Source organism: Lutra lutra, chromosome 14 (assembly GCF_902655055.1).
Source record: "Lutra lutra chromosome 14, mLutLut1.2, whole genome shotgun sequence".
Taxonomy (NCBI): Eukaryota; Metazoa; Chordata; class Mammalia; order Carnivora; family Mustelidae; genus Lutra; species Lutra lutra.
In genome coordinates, this window is record NC_062291.1 from 32,553,689 (window position 1) to 32,570,768 (window position 17,080).

Sequence of the window (17,080 nt, forward strand, 5' to 3'; positions counted from 1 at the left end):
GCAGGAAGCCTAGCACTTGGAGGGTCTGATCACTGTTGCAGAAACCAAACGCCATGCCCACTGGAACTACAGCATTTTGTTGTTTTAGCTCCTGAGATTTGGAATTATTGGTTCCTGAGGTGCAGCCAGCCCGTCCCGACTGATATGGTTTGTTGAACTTCAGATGCGTATCCTTGCTTACAAAAGCAGTGCGCGCTCGTTGTAGAAATAAAGACCTCATGAAAACACGGGGCAGAGGAAGGTGAAACTCCCATGTATTTCCACCCCTAGAGAGTATCAGAGTTGTTTGCTCTTCATTCTTCCATATTTTTTTAAGTATATACTCACGGATGGATGGATTTAAAAAAAAAATGCAAAAATGTAGGGGCACCTGCATTGGTTTCGACTCAGGTCCTGAGCCCCATGTCAGCAGGGGGTCTGTTTCCCCTCTACCTCTGCCCTTCCCCCAGCCCCAATCAATCAATCAATCAATCAATGTTTTTTAAAAATGCAATCATAGACTATACACTCTTTTGAGACCAGCCTTTTTCACTCAACAGAGCTTAGGCAGCCTTCTAAGTCATCACTTACTGCATCCTCTGGGGATCACGGCTCTAAAGATTAAGAAAATTGTGGATACAGTCAGCCCGGCCCCAGCTTCCCGCCCCCCAGGAAAGGCTGCTCTCTGAAGTCCGGCCTTCTTTAGCGGCAGGCTCTTGAAGAGGAAAAGCTCCAGCAAGGAGGTGGGGCTGGGTCTGCCGGGAGGGTGGACTCTCTCGCAGCTCAGAAGCTTTTCTGAAAAGTGTGAGGCCCCAGGAAAGGCTGATCTTGCACCCTTGGCGGATGGGTCCTTAAAGGCCTTAAGCTCGTCAAAGGGGCTGCATTGAAGCTGGGGCCAAAGGAGGGTTTTCCACTGCTGAGCTTCAAAGGGGGCCTGGAGGTGCTCCTGCGAGGCCGAGGCCATGCCAGCCCACTCAGGTGAATTGGTGAATCGGGCTCCTGCTGCCTTGGCTAAGTGTTGCGGCGCTAAGCTGGAGTTGGGGAGGGATTCCTGGAAAGAGCTCTCCTGCTGGACACCAAAAGTTCAACTCATGGGGTCTGGGGCTGATAACAAAAAGTAATAAGGACATGGGACGCCTGGGTGGCTGTGTCTGCCTTCGGCTCAGGTCATGATCCCATGGTCCTGGGATCGAGTCCCACATCGGGCTCCCTGCTTGGCGGGGAGTCTGCTTCTCTCTCTGCCTCTGCCCCCTGCTTGTGCTCTCTCTCTCTCTCTCATGACCTCTCTCTCTCACGTGAATAAATAAAATAGCTTTTTAAAAAGTAATAAGGACACTAAAAGCTCTTGAGCACTGCTATGTTTCATGTGCTTGTTCTCAGGGCTTCCCTGCAATCAATGTGTTCATTTTCTCATAACTTATGAGCCCTAGTTTGCAGAGAGATAGTGAAGTAATGTGTCCCAGGTCAAATCCCAGCCTCTCCCCCAGGTATCTGACTTTCCTCCCCCAATTCCCAAAACCAGGATTTGAACCCCAGCCAGACTCCCCGAGAGAAGAGGGCCCCTCGGGCACCTCTTTTTTTCCAGCACTGCTTCTCTAACCCTGCCGTTCTCAGAGGAGAGACTGAGCAAATCCCTACTTCTGACCTGAATGGAGTCCCTCTCCTCCTGTGTCTGTGGCCTCCCGCTGAGGCCCGCTGAGAAGGTCTCCCATGCTGTGGACAGCAGGGCTGAGAGGATGCCCTGACAGAGGGCTGTGAACTACAGACAGGCTGCCTGATAGATAGGATTAGTTAAGCAGCCCCTAGACACTCAGCCTGGCACTTGAACATGAAATGGATACCCTTTGAAAAGTAAAAGCCCTCAATCAATGGCATTCTTTCTGTTAAGGAGGTATAAGACCCATGAAACTTCATTCTTGGATTCTGGAGCCTTTGCTGGAAACAAAATTGAAAGCAAACATTAAAGCAGGAATCGAAAGGGAAAATAAAAGAAAAGGTGGGTGTGGCTGGGACACGTGACTTATGGGAAAGTCACTGAGACACGGTGCCACCGGAATAGCCCACACTCCCTCACTTGACCCCCACTCACTGGGCACCTGCCATGGGGTTCACTGCTGCATGACCATGGGGAGGGTGCGGGGAACACTAGTGTCTCCCCTTAACAAGCTTATACACATGTGCAGCGGGTGGGGGGACAAAAATAAGTAAGATTATTTCAGAAGGCACTTAAGATCCAAGTGAAGAATGAGAAGGAAAGAGCCCAGGGGAAAGCTATCAGGAAATCACACCCAAAGTAGGGAGGACCTACACATCCAAGGAACAGAAAAGGGGGGCAGTGTGTCGGGAGAGGGGAGCAAAAGAAGAACAGTGTTGGCGGGGCTGGAACCAGGTTAGACAGGACCCCAGAGACGTGTGAAAGACAGTGGGTTTACTCTCTGACAGATAGGAAGCCAAGGGAAGCATTTCGAGAGTAAGTCTGCATGTTTTGTGTTGATTTTGTATCCCTGGGAACTTGCTGAACTCGTTGATGCATTCTAGGAGGGTTTTTTTTGTTTTGATTTTGTTTTGTTTTGTTTTGTTTATTCATTGGAGTTTTCTACGCAGACAATCATGTCATGTGCAAATAGTGGCAATTTTTTAAAAAAAGATTTTATTTACTTGAACGAGAGAGAGAGCATGCCCACAAGCAGGGGAAAGGGGCAGAGGCAGAAGGAGAAGCAGGCTTCTCGCAGACAGGGAGCCTGATGCAGGGCTCGACCCCAGGACCCTGAGATCATGACCTGAGCTGACACTTCACCAACTGAGCCACCCAGGTGCCCCAAAGAGGGGTAGTTTTATTTCGTAATTTCCAATCTATGCCTTTCTTTATCTTGTCTTGGTGTAGTAGTTAAAACTCTTAGGATGGGGGCAGACATCCTGGCCTCGTTCTCAGATTTACAGGGAAAACATTTCAGCATTAAGTCTGATGTTAGCTATAGGATTTTTATAGATGGGCTTCACCAATTTAAGGCATTTCCCCTGTACTCCTAGTCGGTCAAATGCTTTATCTTTGTCAACAAATAGGATCACATGATTCTTTTTCTTTAGCCTTTGATGTGATAGAAAACACTGATTTTTCAAAAGCTTTTCAAATGACACATCTGGAAAATGAATAAATCCCATTTGCACATCTGGAAAAATGAATAAATCCCACTTGGCTGTGGCATGTAATTCTTTTTATACTTTGCTGTATTTGATCACTAATGTGTTGCTGAAAATTACTGTGTCTTAGTTCATGAAAGACACCAGCTGATAGTTTTCTTTGAAGACCGTCTTTATCTAAATTTGAAATCAAAGCTCCACGGGCTTCATAGCATGGGCTGGAAAGAATGCCCTTCCTTTCTCTTTTCTGGAAGAGGCTATGTAAAATTGATGCTAGTTCTTGTTTAAACATTTCCTAGAATTCTCCAGTGAAATCAATTGGGCCTAGAGAGTGTATTTTTTTTTGCTATTTTTTTTTAAAATTTACATTCAATTAGCCAACACATTAATTTCAGATGCAGTGTTCAGTAATTCATCAGTTTGCATATCACCCCCAGTTGGGCTAGGGAATTTACGCAGAGTTTACAAATGCCACACTGTTCGCAGTGGACTTGGTGAGTTTTGAGCAGGAACCAAACCAAGGAGCAGCAGCTCCCAGGCCCCCATTAAAAGGGGAGGGAGGGCAAAGCACACAGGTTCCTTGGAATCCACCACACCCATCGAAGTTCTAGCCCTGTCTAACCCCGGGACATTATGTCACCCTACCCTGGATGCCTGAGGTTTTTTCTGATGTGTCCACGTCAGAGGAATAACAAAAGTGTGGCGAGACCCCAGCTACTCGGTGCGCTGGTGCGCTAAGCTTCCAGAAACCCACTGCAGCAGCCACGGGGGCCCTGCTGCTTACCCCGGGGGCCACGACACACTTCTACATTGTTGAGTCACAACGGTGCACCAGCCTGGCCAGTCTCTCTTGTGGACACAGAGGGCTGAGGTCCTCTGGCCCCGGGGGCTGTGTGAGTGGGGGCGCCGTGTGTTTCTTTCTGCTCTCTCTTATGCCAGGGCTCAGAGTCCAACAACCTGGGCTCCCAGCATGGATGGGGGCTCTGGGAGGAAACCTATTCCATCCGGCTCCCAACACTGTCCACGGCCTAGGAGCAACCCGTCATGACATTCCCTTATTTATCATCCCTGCTGAAGTGTGCTTTCTTGTGTCTGCTTAATGGACCTCTCCTCCCCCAAGTTCTTCTTATTACTTCCGCATCCTCCTCATCTTGGACAACCGCCAGGTCTGACTCCGAGGCCTTAGACTGACCCCAGGGGATGGAGGAAGCCTGCTGATTCCACGAAAGGGCAGACGAAGCCGGCCTGCAGTAATTAGGCAGCCGGGCAGCGAGGGACTGTGCCGGCCCCAGAAATACCTGTCCACTGAGGATCCATCAGCACCTTGGCCGTGACCCTGCGTCAATGAGCAATCATGTTCCTGCCTGCAAGGGCCCCCTGCGGGGCGGTGGGCTGGTGGGGCAAGGCAGTCGGTGTCCTTCCATTGGCCCACGCTTGGCACACAGACAGCTGCTGGCCACAGCGAACAGAGGGGCCAAGAGACAATTCAGGTTTCTAAAAGCCACATCTGCATGGACAGACAAAAGGAAGGGGAGGGAAACCGGGTCTGGAACTCATGAAAGCCAAGTTGCTAACCATCTGCCTCAGTAAAAGAGTAAGGGGAGTCTCGTTGTACCAACAGGGGCCACCTGCTAAAATATACTGCTAAGTGAAAAAGACAAGGAGCAAAACAAGAAGCTCCACAAAGGGATTCTGGCTGTGGGCCCGCAGTCCCAACCCTCCTTCCTTGCTGTGAGGCCTGGGGCAAGTTCCTGATCTCGTCCCTGCCTCAGGTTCCTCATCAGAAACAAAGCGATGACCAAGGTAGAAATTTAAATGACTTCATACTTGCAAAGTGCTTTTCCCAGTGCCTGCCCATGGCAATACACTGTAAATGTGACCAACATTTAAATAAATTTATGTTCACACTGGCACGGATTATCTCTAGAACTGGTAAAGTAAGTTGCCTATGGGTGGAGGAAATGGGTATCTGGGGATGGGAATAAGAAGGAGACTTATTCTCCCCTTGGAATACTGTACTGTGTCCACTGCCCATTCAAAACAGAACAGGAACTGCAAAGGAAGCCTTACAGTCTTACAGCGACTAGAGAAACGAATGGGGAGTGGAGTGCTCAGAGCAGTTCAATCATTTGCCCAAGGTCACACAGCTGGGAAATGCCAGGGCGAGGTTGCCAGTGGTAAACCAGTTCCTCCAGGGTCCTAGCACAGTGCCTGGCAAAGTGCGGACGCAGACAGCTGTTCTGTTCTGGTGGCCCCAGCGACCGGATGCTCGCACACAAGGCAGCCCTGCCTTCCACCTCCTCGGCCCACCCACCATACTTGGAGTGAATGCCTGCCGTGCCACCCCTCGGGGCTTAGGTGGCGGTCTGCTTCCACACCTGCCTCCCCCGAGAGACTGGAGACTCCTCAAGGACCGCGTCTAGGTCTTTGTCATCCTGTCCACCCCAGATGGCTGGTGCTAGGAGGGTTAACTGAGATGACATGTGTCAATCCCTCTGCGAGAAGCTTTGAGGGCTAAGTGCCCCCACAAATCTGGACCCTCGGGTTACTACTCACGTGTCTGTGCCCACAGCCGGGCCACAAGAGATGCTCCCGAGGACCAGCTGCACAGAGCTAAGAGGCCGGCTGTGAGCAACTGAACAGACACACAGATAGCAGCCAGGTTGCTTATGAAGACAGCACGCCGACCCCACCCTGCAGCCCCCCACCCAGGGAACCAATCCAGCCTCTGTGGGAACCAGCCCCGGCTGCCAGTCTGCTCTCACTCACACTCGTAGGGACTCAGACAATGGTCTCTCCAGGAAGCCAGATATGACTCCCATAACAATCAGCCCCCAAAATGGCCAGGACTTGATTACCAACAGACAGTCTCCCTAATTCTTGTTCCAATGTCCAACTTCGGGTTTAAACTGGAGAAAGGCAAAAATGTACCCAAACCAATCCCACGGGATGCTTGCTGCAAGCTGGCCTGCCTCCAGCTCCCCTCTCCCTTGCAAGCAGGGCACAGCCTTCCCTTTTATCCTCTTCCCTTTTATCCCACTCCTCTGCCTGCCTTTGAGTCTCTGCCAGATGCCAGTGACAGCTGCTGGCTCCCCACCCCCCACTACCGCACCAGAGCCAGTTCTGAATAAACAGCCTCTGCTGCTCATCTGGGTGGCTTTTGTGGATTTCCACAGGTGTGCAAGCCCTGGGCACAGTCATAAGAAGAGCTGAATGGCCCAGATTGGGAGGAAGTGGGGAGACGGGCACCTGGGAGAACAGGGAACAGAGGAGCCGGAGTCAGACAATGAGACATGCGCCACAGGGCATGCCTGCCCTTTGCACGGATTCCATTGGTGCCGCGGGCTTTCTTGGGTTTTGCTTTCTTCTTCTAGAACATGGGTGAAGGGCATCAAGGTGATGGAGTCATTTAAAGATGACCTAACTCTGAGGGGGCTATGAGCCTGGCAGAAGCCAGTCCCCAGGGTGCCCACCGGAGACAATGTGGCAGGTGGAGAGGAGACAGACGGCTTTCTCCTCAGCACCGAGGCAGTCTGCCTCCTCTGTCAAGAACCAAGAAGAGGAAGCTGGCAAACCAGCAAAGCCTTATTCAAGCTTCCCCTTCATACATAAAAGGGGAGCATTTTTCGATTTGAAAGAGAAACCACAAATCCTGGTTGGGGCCCAGGGCCATCGCTCGGGGAGCCAGGTGCGGCTCTCAGCTCCAGCCCCTCCCTGCCCCTGGTTACCAGCCCGCCATCGGGGGCTGCCACTGCCACCACCACCTCTGTGAGGTCCAATGACGGTGCACAGCACAGCTTTCCCTTTGTGATCGGGGAGGCATGGGGGAGGGCTGCCAGCCACACGGAGGGAGTGCAAACTGCGTCTGACCAGAAGGGTATTATGAGAAACACTTCTGTAGCGAAGGCACAAAGGTGCGGGGCTCCAGGTGCGTTTCTCTGGCATGTGTCACCGTCCCCCCTAGAGAGGGCCTATTCACCCCCCAAGGCACTGCCAAATGTCAAGTCCTTTGAAAGCCCTTGCTTTCCATGCCCACCTGCCGCCCACGCCACTCACAGGGAGCATGACGATGTTTCCTTCCCAGCGGCCTCAGCACGCCGTCCGTACCAGTGCACAGGACGACCCTGGGCTCCTTAAGGGACACCCTGGCCTACCAGTCTCTTCCCCAGCCTCCAGACACACACCTGGAACACAGCAGGGACCCAAGGGAAAGCAGAATGAAGGGAAACACAAGCGAACTCGGGCGTTAGCTGGCTGGCCTTCTTGGAGGTCCCTGCCAAGCCCCGCCGTGCAGTTTCGATCCTTCTACTCTCCTCTGGGAAGCAAACATCTCTAGGGGACCCGTGGGCTACCGCAGGAGGGCCCGGAAAGACAGCCCTAGCCTGCACGGTGGAGCACGTGGTGTGTGGCTCTGAGATTCCTAACAAGCCTCCTCTCCCTGACTTTCCTTTCCCAGGCACCAAAGGACGTGGCAGAGACGGCTCTAATCATGGGAGAGACTTCCAACTTAACAGCCCATGGGCTGGATCCACCATGCAGGAGTTTTATCAGCTTCCAGACTATATAAAAATTGGTACAGCCCCCATTAAGCCCCTCTCTCTAGCTTCTACTGAATAAAACAGAACATTCTCATGGCGTATCTGGCTGAAGCTGAGTGGGGCATGTTTTAGTTTGTCACAGTCCCCCCCCACCCGCCACCCAAGCTCAAGTCCTGATGCTCATCGCTCACACGCGAGGTATTTGCTGAGCCATGGCCTCAGTTTTGGCATTTCAGAACGACTGGAACAGGTTTTAAAACGCGCTCACAAGGCCCAGGCCCATACTCAGACATTCTGGCTCAACTGGCCGTGGGGTAGAGCTAAGGCGTCTATGTTTGTAGAAAAGTGCCCCAGACGATTCTAATTTCCTCCAGGGCCAAGCACAGTGGTCCACAGGGCCTGCAGGCTGTGAGGGCCCCTCTTGCCCGTGCAGAGAGGCAGCCACGAGAAAAGGGCAGAAGACGGGGAAAGTTAGCCTGGTTCAAAGTGCCCGGGGTGCCTCCAGGGAGCCAAGTGCCGCTCTAGGATCCGCCACCCCCCAGGGGTTTAGGCCCCAAAGCAGTGAGCCCTGTGAGCATCACTCAGAAATGACAACATAGGCCAATCCCTCCCCACTGGGCCGCGTGTGTGAAGCTAGCCAGTGGCCTTTCCAGGCCCTACCTGTAGACCATTCCTGAGCCTTATACAACCTGCTTCTTGTCCCAGGGTTGTGTTTGCCAAGTCATGCCTCCCTCTCCCCTCGGGGCTCTGCCTGATGCCCTCACCTCCCCTACGAGGCCTGAAATCAGCCGTGTGAGGTATGCCTGTGCGCGGCCTCCTGCTGCATCAGCATGTGACTTACTGGTTTCTCGAAACAGGCCCTGACCTGTCTCATGCCCCTACCAGACAGAATTCCAGAAGGCAGGAGTTGCCTCTCCTCTGCTCCCTGGGCCCTCCCCAGTTTTCCCACCCATGGCTCACCGAGCGGCAGGGGACTCTCATGGAAGGGTAGAGGGGCTGCTCTGCGGGGAAGAGCGGAGCAGGTACTGCAGTGGCCACCATACCTGGCTCGCCCAGCCAGAGGAGCTGTTTCAAGAGAATCCATGATGCCATCTGCCGGCCGCAAGGCATGCAGGAAAGCAGGGCTAGGGTGGCAGGGTACAAAGGGGACTGGTTCAAGCCTACTGAGAAATAACTACTTATGGGCATCAGGGCCCCACACCGTCCTCTGGTCTGCTCTGAACAAGACAGTCACTCCAGGACCCCACACCCTTGACCATCGGTCGATCTGATTCACAGCCAGCTCAACGGAGGAGCGATGCTTACAGTCCTCCAGGCCATAGGGACGACATGGTTCCAGCCTCGAAGCCTCTCCCAGGAATGATTTCCAGAGTCTAGCTGACCGGACCCTGGCCCCAGTGGACACTGTCCACACAGAGCTGGCACCTGAAGGCCAAGGGCTGGCCACGCCCTCCCAGCGGGTCTGAGCAGGGCCTACCTCGGAGCTGACAGAACGTGGTCATGAACTTGCTGGTGAGGGACTTGAGCTCGTTGTTGGCCAGCGTGATGAGGTGGATCTGGTCGGTGACATTCCGCAGGACCTTGTAGATGCCGATGGGGAAGGAAACCAGCTTGCACTCGGCCAGATCTGCAGCGAGAGAGTAGAGACAGAGCAGAGTCAGCCCTGGCTGCTCGGGGACTCGCCCCACACCGCGAGGCCCCCAACCCCGCCTCTGCTCCCCACCTCCTTTCTCTCTCCCCTGTGCCAGGCTCGAAATTCTGCCCTCCCTCTCCCGACAGCCCTCATCACCATGGGTCATAGCCCTCTCTCTCTGGTACCTGGAACCATGGGTTTGGAACCATCGACCAAGCAGTTATCAGGAAAGTTAAATATGAAAAAGACTCAATGTGCTAACAAAATGCCTGGCAGGTGTGCAGTGGGGGTGGGGATGCCGTTTCTCTCCACCTCCTCCACTTTACCCTCCCCTTCCCACTCTACCCAAATCCTCTCTATGCTTCAAGGCCCGCTCCCATCCCACCTCTTTGGAAATCTTCCTGAACCATCCCCATTACTGGGATCACCCTCCTCCAACCCATGAACCCCAGGAGCTCTAATCAACTCGTCTGGGAGCAGGGCCTGGGAGCTGAAGTACAGCAGGAGTGGCCGTGCCCGCTCAGGACCACGGACACTCACGGTGGTGTCCTTGAGCCCCTGTGAGTCTGCCATCGCCAGAGACCTCATGGTGAGGCCGCCGTCTCCACACTACTTTGTAACAGTCACCTTGGAAAACAGGCAGCTCACACAGACTGTGTGGTCTGCCCTTCCTCCCAGCGCTGAGCCTCTGAAGGCCAGCCTAAGCCAGAGGCAGTGGGGCAGGCCCCGTGGAGCACAGTCCGGCAGTTTCCCAAATGGGTAAGCCCAGTGTTACCCCGTGACCCAGCAAGTCCACGCGAGGGGTCCACCGGAGAGAACTGAAAACACCGCACATGGGGGCGTTACTCCCAACAGCCCCCACGTGCAAACCACCGCCTGTCCATCCGCAGAATGATTGACTAAGCAAAATGTAGTATCATCCATCAAAAATAATATCGTTTGGCCAGAAAAAGAAGCAAAGTATCCATACGAGCCAGAGTGTGGATAACCCTTGACAACCAGAGGCTCAGCGGCAAGAGCCAGTCAGAAAATGATCACAGATTTTATGAGGCCATTGACACGAAATGTCCAAAGCAGGCGGATGTCTAGACATGGAAGGTAGGGCAGTGGCTGCCTAGGGCTGGAAGGCCTGGGGGTCAGCAGCTGGGGGTGAGGGCTCTAACACTGGATGCTGATGACAGTTGCACAGCTCCGGGAATGTGCCCGAACCGCTGAACTGTTTGAGTACATATGACAGCAGGGATGCACTAATGGCACGGAAGCTCAGAAATCAGGTTCTCCAGCTGCACACTACGTCACTTAAAGTCCCCAAGCCTCAGTTTCCTCATCTGCAGAACAGGCGTGCTAATACCATCGACCAAGCAGAGTTGATAGGAAAGTTAAATATGAAAAAGACAACGTGCTAACAAAATGCCTGGCAGGTGCGCAGTGGGGGTAGGGATGCTGTTTCTATCCACCTCCTCCACTTTAACCTCTCCTTCCCACTCTACCCAAATCCTCTCTATGCTTCAAGGCTAGCTCCCATCCCACCTCTTTGGAAATCTTCTTGAACCATCCCCATTACTGGGATCACCCTCCTCTAACCCATGAAGCTCAGGAGCACTAACCAACTCAGACAGCACTGTCCGGTCTCTCTGCAAACTTGTCTTGGCCCCAAAGAGGCTGGACTCCCCTGGGCCCCTAAGCCTTTAAAGATTGCTCCAAAATAAATATGCAAAATTTAGTTAATATTCCTACATGCCAATAATGATATGTAGTGTTTATAGATCCCATTCTGAACAGCAACAGTAAATGGAAAGTCTGTCAAAATATTCATAATTGGGGGCGCCTGGGTGGCTCAGTGGGTTAAGGCTCTGCCTTTGGCTCAGGTCATGATCTTGGCTCCTGGGATTGAGCCTCACATGGGGCTCTCTGCTCAGCGGGGGGCCTGCTTCCCCCTTCCCCTCTGCCTGCCTCTCTGCCTACTTGTGATCTCTCTCTCTGTCTGATAAATGGATAGAATCTTTAAAAAAAAATAGTCATAATTGAAGCCCTTCTCCCTCAACCACCTCATAGAATTTCTACTCTTGCTCTAGGAGCAGCTCAAATGTCACCTCCTCTAAAAACCTTTTCTGGTTGCTCTAGGCAGTTAGTGGCTCCAGGCGTGGAGTCTCAGAGCGGGGATGAGACCCCTTCATCTTGTGCCGTGGTAACCTTGTTTTGTGTCTGCTTTCCCACTGGACTGGGAAGACCTCCAGCGCACAGGGCCGGCAGTGTCCCGCATGCTCGGAGGGTAAAGTAGGGGGACTGGCAACCTCTCAGAGCTGGGCTGGGAAAAGAAAGGGGACAGACGGGGCAAGGGCAGAAGTCCAGACAACTGAGAATCCATAGGTGTCTTCTATAGGGCATGTTATTAAGAAGTGTCCTGGGGCACCTGGGTGGCTCGGTTGGTTAAGCATCTGGCTCTTGATTTCGGCCCAGGTCATGGTCTTGAGGTCGTGAGGTAGAGCCCCAAGTGGGGCTCTGAGCTCAGTGGGGAGTCTGCTTGAGTGACTCTAGCCCTGCCACTGTCCAATGTCAGGCACTGGCTCTTACATCAGCCAGTAGGGCTGGCAGAAGAGGGTTTGCGGTCCTGCTAGGGAGGAACGAATTCCCTGGAAGTCAGGCTTTCGGTAGAGGGAAATCAAGGGCTGGAAATAGACTAGCGCTGTAGGCTCAAAGTTTGGAGCAGGCTAGGGATTCTAGAAAGAACAAACACATCCAAACAATTAGTCTCCTAGTACTTTGTGCCAGATGTGCAATGGGCTAGGGCTAGAAAAGAATCTTTGTTGTGGTTGTAAATCATAACAGCCCCTTTGAGTAAAAGTGACAGATCTCATTCAAGCTAGAGGCAACATCAAGGAAAATGTCAGAAGCTTTCCCTTGAAAGCAAAGAGCAAAATAAAGGATGCCTTCCATCACCAGAATCTCTGACTATGATCTTGGAAGTTTTGGCCAAAGAAACAAAAGACACAAACACTGGAAACAGACAGAATGATTATCATGCACATATGAAATGACTACGTAACCTCAAAAAACCAAAGCAGTCATCTGACAAACTACACAAATTTAAAAGGTCTCAGCAAAGTGGCTAATCAAAATACATACGTAAAATTCAGTAGTAGTCCCACATGTCAGCAATAAAATACAATTTTTAAAGAGCCTACTTCAAACAGCAATAATAATATGAAATATATAGAGATAACCAGAATGGGAAATGTATCTAACCAATATTAAGGAGAAAAGTGCACAAAGATGTCTTTGGAACTAGAGGGTATTACGCTAAGCGAAATAAGTCAATCACAGAAAGACAAATACCATAGGATCTCACTCATATGTGGAATTTAAGAAACAAAACAGATGAACATAGGGGAAGGGAAGGAAAAGTAAAATAAGATGAAATCAGAGAGGGAGACAAACCATAGGAGACTCACTTATAGGGACCAAACTGAGGGTGGCCGGAGGGAAGGTGCGTGCAGGAGATGGGTTAAACAGGTGATGGGTGTTAATGAGGGCATGTGATGGAATAAGCACTGGGTGTTACATGCAACTGATGAAACACTAACTTTTACTCCTGAAACTAATAATACACTCTATGTCAACTAAATTGAATTTAAATAAATTTTTAAAAAATTAAGAAACGCTAAAAAGAATAGACTTGTATGTGAACATACAGAACATGCTCGCTAGTGACAAAAGATTGAAATGATAGTGATTTGTTTCAGAAATCACTTTATAGGGGCACCTGGGTGGCTCAGTGGGTTAAGCCGCTGCCTTCGGCTCAGGTCATGATCTCAGGGTCCTGGGATGGAGCCCTGCATCGGGCTCTCTGCTCAGCAGGGAGCCTGCTTCTCCCTCTCTCTCTGCTTGCCTCTCTGCCTACTTGTGATCTCTGTCCATCAAATAAATAAATAAAATCATTTTTTAAAAAAAGAAATCACTTTATAGATTGTTTAATGTAATTCCTACTGAAAATCCAGAAAGTTTTTTATTTTTTTTAACTTTAAAACCCAAAACCATTTTTTGAAATGCTTTTAAATTTCAGCTAGGGAATTAAGCAAGCAAGGCTCCCTAAGAGAGGAGAAGATAAGGGGATGACCAATATTTTAAGACTACAATAACTACAACAGAGGGCAACAGGAAAAATAGATTATAGAAAGAAAATAGTTTGGAAAATGTAGCCTATAAAAAAAAGTCACAATTTAATAAACACTAAAGGAGACCTCATAAATAAATTGGGGAAGGGAAGGATTAATAACTGATATCACAACAGCCAATTAACAATTCTGGGAAAACAAAAGAGACTCTCAATTAACCTAAGAATCAAAGCAAACTTAGGATGCCTGGGTGGCTCAGTCAGTTAGGAGTCGGACTCTTGATTTCAGTTTAGGTCATGATCTCAAGAGTTGTGAAATCAAGTCCCACATCATGGAGCCTGCTTAAGATCTCTCTCTCCTTCTCCCTCTGACCTCCCCCTCTTCCCTATTTAAAAAAAAAAAGAATCAAAGTAAATTCTAGAGAGAATTACACTTGAAATATTTTTGAAGTCAAACAAAAAATCACAAGTGAACAGAATTTAATATTTATACAACCTCCTAAGTGATGATGACTAGAAAGTCACCTAGGAGCAGTAACAGAATCACAACGAACAGATCAACAGACCTACTGCATAAACCACACAGCACACCTGGATGTTTAAAAAAAAATAAGGCAACAGATTTCGAAAAGGATTTACAGATAGGATAAAGAGCTATGTTCAGGGGTGCCTGGCTGGTTCAGGTGGTCGAGCATACAACTCTTGATCGAAGGATTGTGAGTTTAAGTCCCTGTTGGGTATAGAGATTACTTAAATAAATAAACTTTTAAAAAAAGTTATCTTTGGGGTACCTGGGTTGCTCAGTTGGATAAGTGTCTGACTCCTGGTTTTGGCTCAGGTCATGATCTCAGGAGTATGAGATCGAGCCCTACGTTGGGCTCCATGCTTGAGAGTTTCTCTCCCCCTCTCTCTGCTTCTCCAGCTCACGTGCTCTCTCATAAATAAATAAAATTTTTTTAAAAAGTTATCTTTATTATTTAAAGTTCTCAACATAATTCAATTTTAAAAAATGAAGACTACCAGGGAGACATAAGAAAAGAACATACAGTATTTGCAAGCAGAAAAATATAATTAGTAAACAAACAAACATATGGTTCCTGATGTATTGTCAAACTGCTTTCCAGAGTATTTATGCCAATTAACATACATCCTGTCCAATAAGTAAAAGGATCATTAAAAAAAATCTTTGCTAATATGATCAGGGGAAATGGCATCCCTTGCTTTTAATTAGCAAGTCTTTCAATAATGAGATGGATTATCATTCATGGGTAATTACCCATTTTTATTTCCCCTGTGGCAGATCCTGTTCACATCTCTTGCCTTTTTTCTATCTGGAGTTCAGGCATTTCTCCCCACCCTCTCCAATGTTGGTAGACTTTCTTAAGTAGTATTGTCGACCTACATTTGTCCATTGTTTTTCTTGTTTAATAATTCAAGTTATAGCATTTTTAAAAGCAGAATAAAAAAATTATATGCACTCTGTAACACTTGTAAAACTAAGTAAAAGTATATATACCTGGGAAAGAGGCAAATAACCACGATGTTAACCAGTTATTACAAAGGATTGGAGCAACTGGTGATTACTTACAGTCCCGATGTTTCTTTTACATAAAACAGGCAAAGTACCACCCTCCATTTCAATAAAAATATTTCTCAAGCATATATACTGATATTTTACTTTTAAAATAGAAAAGTTAATTTATCATAAAAACTGCTTTTATTGGAAAAAATAACCTGGCAAACTCAAGTATAAACTGAGGACAGCCAGCTCCTCTTCAATAAGAGAAACAAGAAAGACCCAGAAAAGAAACTCTCTTGTTATTGGAGCAGAGCAAAAGCTAGGAGATGGAACTTTTAGGACTCAGGCACCAAGAATCAATTGCACGGTACAATTGTACAGTCAATTGTACAATCAATTGTACAGCTGGGAGAGAAAGTGCTCGAGATGGAGGCAGAAGAGATGCAAAGCCATAAGGCCATCTGAGTTATTTCCAAGGGTCATCAAAGCAGCTGTCTTCCCTGAGACAGTAGCCCAGGAATGCCCAGCCCACAACCTCCTTCCTGCCACCTGGGCCACCCACGCAGCATCCTGAACACACACACTCCCCTTCTCTAGTCTCTAATTCAAGCAGCCCGGGCTTCGGCACCCTCATCTAGTCGACTGACCTACATCACAGACGCATGTGCCACCGCCCATCCCCGCCGCCATCTGAAGGTCCTGAGGGCCTAGAACGTATTCACGCCTGCTGCTCTCCTTTCTTCTTCGTTACAGCCCTACTGTGTGCCAGGCACTGCTCCCCACTTTGCCTAGAGATTTCCCTAGGATTTTTGTTGTTGTTGTTCTTAGGGTTGCCATCTGTTCCATCCCCGTTTTGATCCCAGAACAGCCTCCCAGAGGCTGGCGTGCATGTGGGAGGGGTACAGCACCCCAACGATGGCATAGGGCTCTGCTGGAATGTGACACAAACGCACCCCGTCCAGGCCACATCACCAGCCACTAACACTGCATAGGGACTCCAATCCCTGCTGAGAGGACAGGTCCATGATCTCAGGAACAGTTCTCCACGATTCCCGGGACAAGAATATGGAGACCCAGGCACCCAGACATGCAGGAACAGGTCTCAGCACTGCCCAGTATTCTTCCCACCTGTGCACAAGGAGCAATATAGCTCATGTTTATTCCTTCGGGGACGGGGATAATAATAACCATAAATAGTATCACTTATTATTTCACATGTCCTAGGTTGTAAGAATTTTCCTTGCTGTACACATGATGAAACTGCAAGGGAATGACTTGCCCAAAGTCATACAGCTAAAAGCAGAGGAGGAAGATTGAGATGGTGAAGATGTGAAGGAAGCCATGGGTCCTAACCATTTTACTATCCTACCCCCTTGAGTTAAGAAGGACCTAGGTGCCTGTCTTGGGGCCCAGCCAGAGAAATGGGAATCCATGCAGAGCATCGCAAAGGGAAACCAGGGCCTTGGCTAAAAAATCCTTTCTAGTAAGCCTTTCTAGTGTGATTGTGGGGACCGAGGCCAGTCACCTTTTGTTCTCAGGAAATTCTTCTCAGATCTAATGCAGAGGATGGGCACCATATCTACCCACCATACCTGTCTGCAGTAGAGAAAAGCCTGCTAAGCCTGAGCCAAGTTCAACGTTGGGACCTGGGGCTTACGGGAGCAGGCAACACTCCTTCCAGAAGACATAGCTAGCATACAGTTAGGGGCCATGTCTCACTAATGGAGGGGGTACCCTGCCCAGGGAAGAGAAGACTGAGACTGGAGGCAGGTGAGTCATCCTCAAGAAGCCATGGGATGCCACCAAGAAGGGGGTCCCATTCTTTATGGAACAGCTGACAGTATAGGGAATAGCTCACCAGTCATAAAGGAAAGGCATCCCACATGAGGAAGTGAGGGCGACATCAGGGGGTTTGACCAAGCAGTCACCACCCACAGGGTTCATGAACCACATGGAGGCCAGGGGATCTCAAAAGTCTCCCTCGATTCAACAAAACAAACACAGCTAACATCACTGAGTATTCACTACGTGGCGGGCACGGTAATAGGCACTTCTTAAAATTAACTCAGTAAATTCCCATGATAACCATGAGTTACCCTCACGGGTAGAAAGTGAGCCCAATGTTGATAGGTAAATTGTTCAAGAGCATTTTGACA

The 17,080-nt window shown here is 49.5% G+C and overlaps 1 protein-coding gene across 4 annotated transcripts in view; it reads right to left on the minus strand.

Moving 5' to 3' along the window:
- LRRC20 (leucine rich repeat containing 20) overlaps positions 1–17,080 on the minus strand; it is an 85,128-nt gene that overhangs the window by 31,858 nt on the left and 36,190 nt on the right. For 3 of the 4 annotated variants that reach the window (XM_047702932.1, XM_047702933.1, XM_047702931.1), the window contains exon 3: positions 9,136–9,285. The exons of the other annotated variant lie outside the window; for it this stretch is intronic. In XM_047702932.1, the coding sequence (XP_047558888.1) occupies positions 9,136–9,285 (150 nt within the window). The remainder of the gene's footprint in view (positions 1–9,135; positions 9,286–17,080) is intronic. 4 annotated transcript variants of the gene reach the window in all.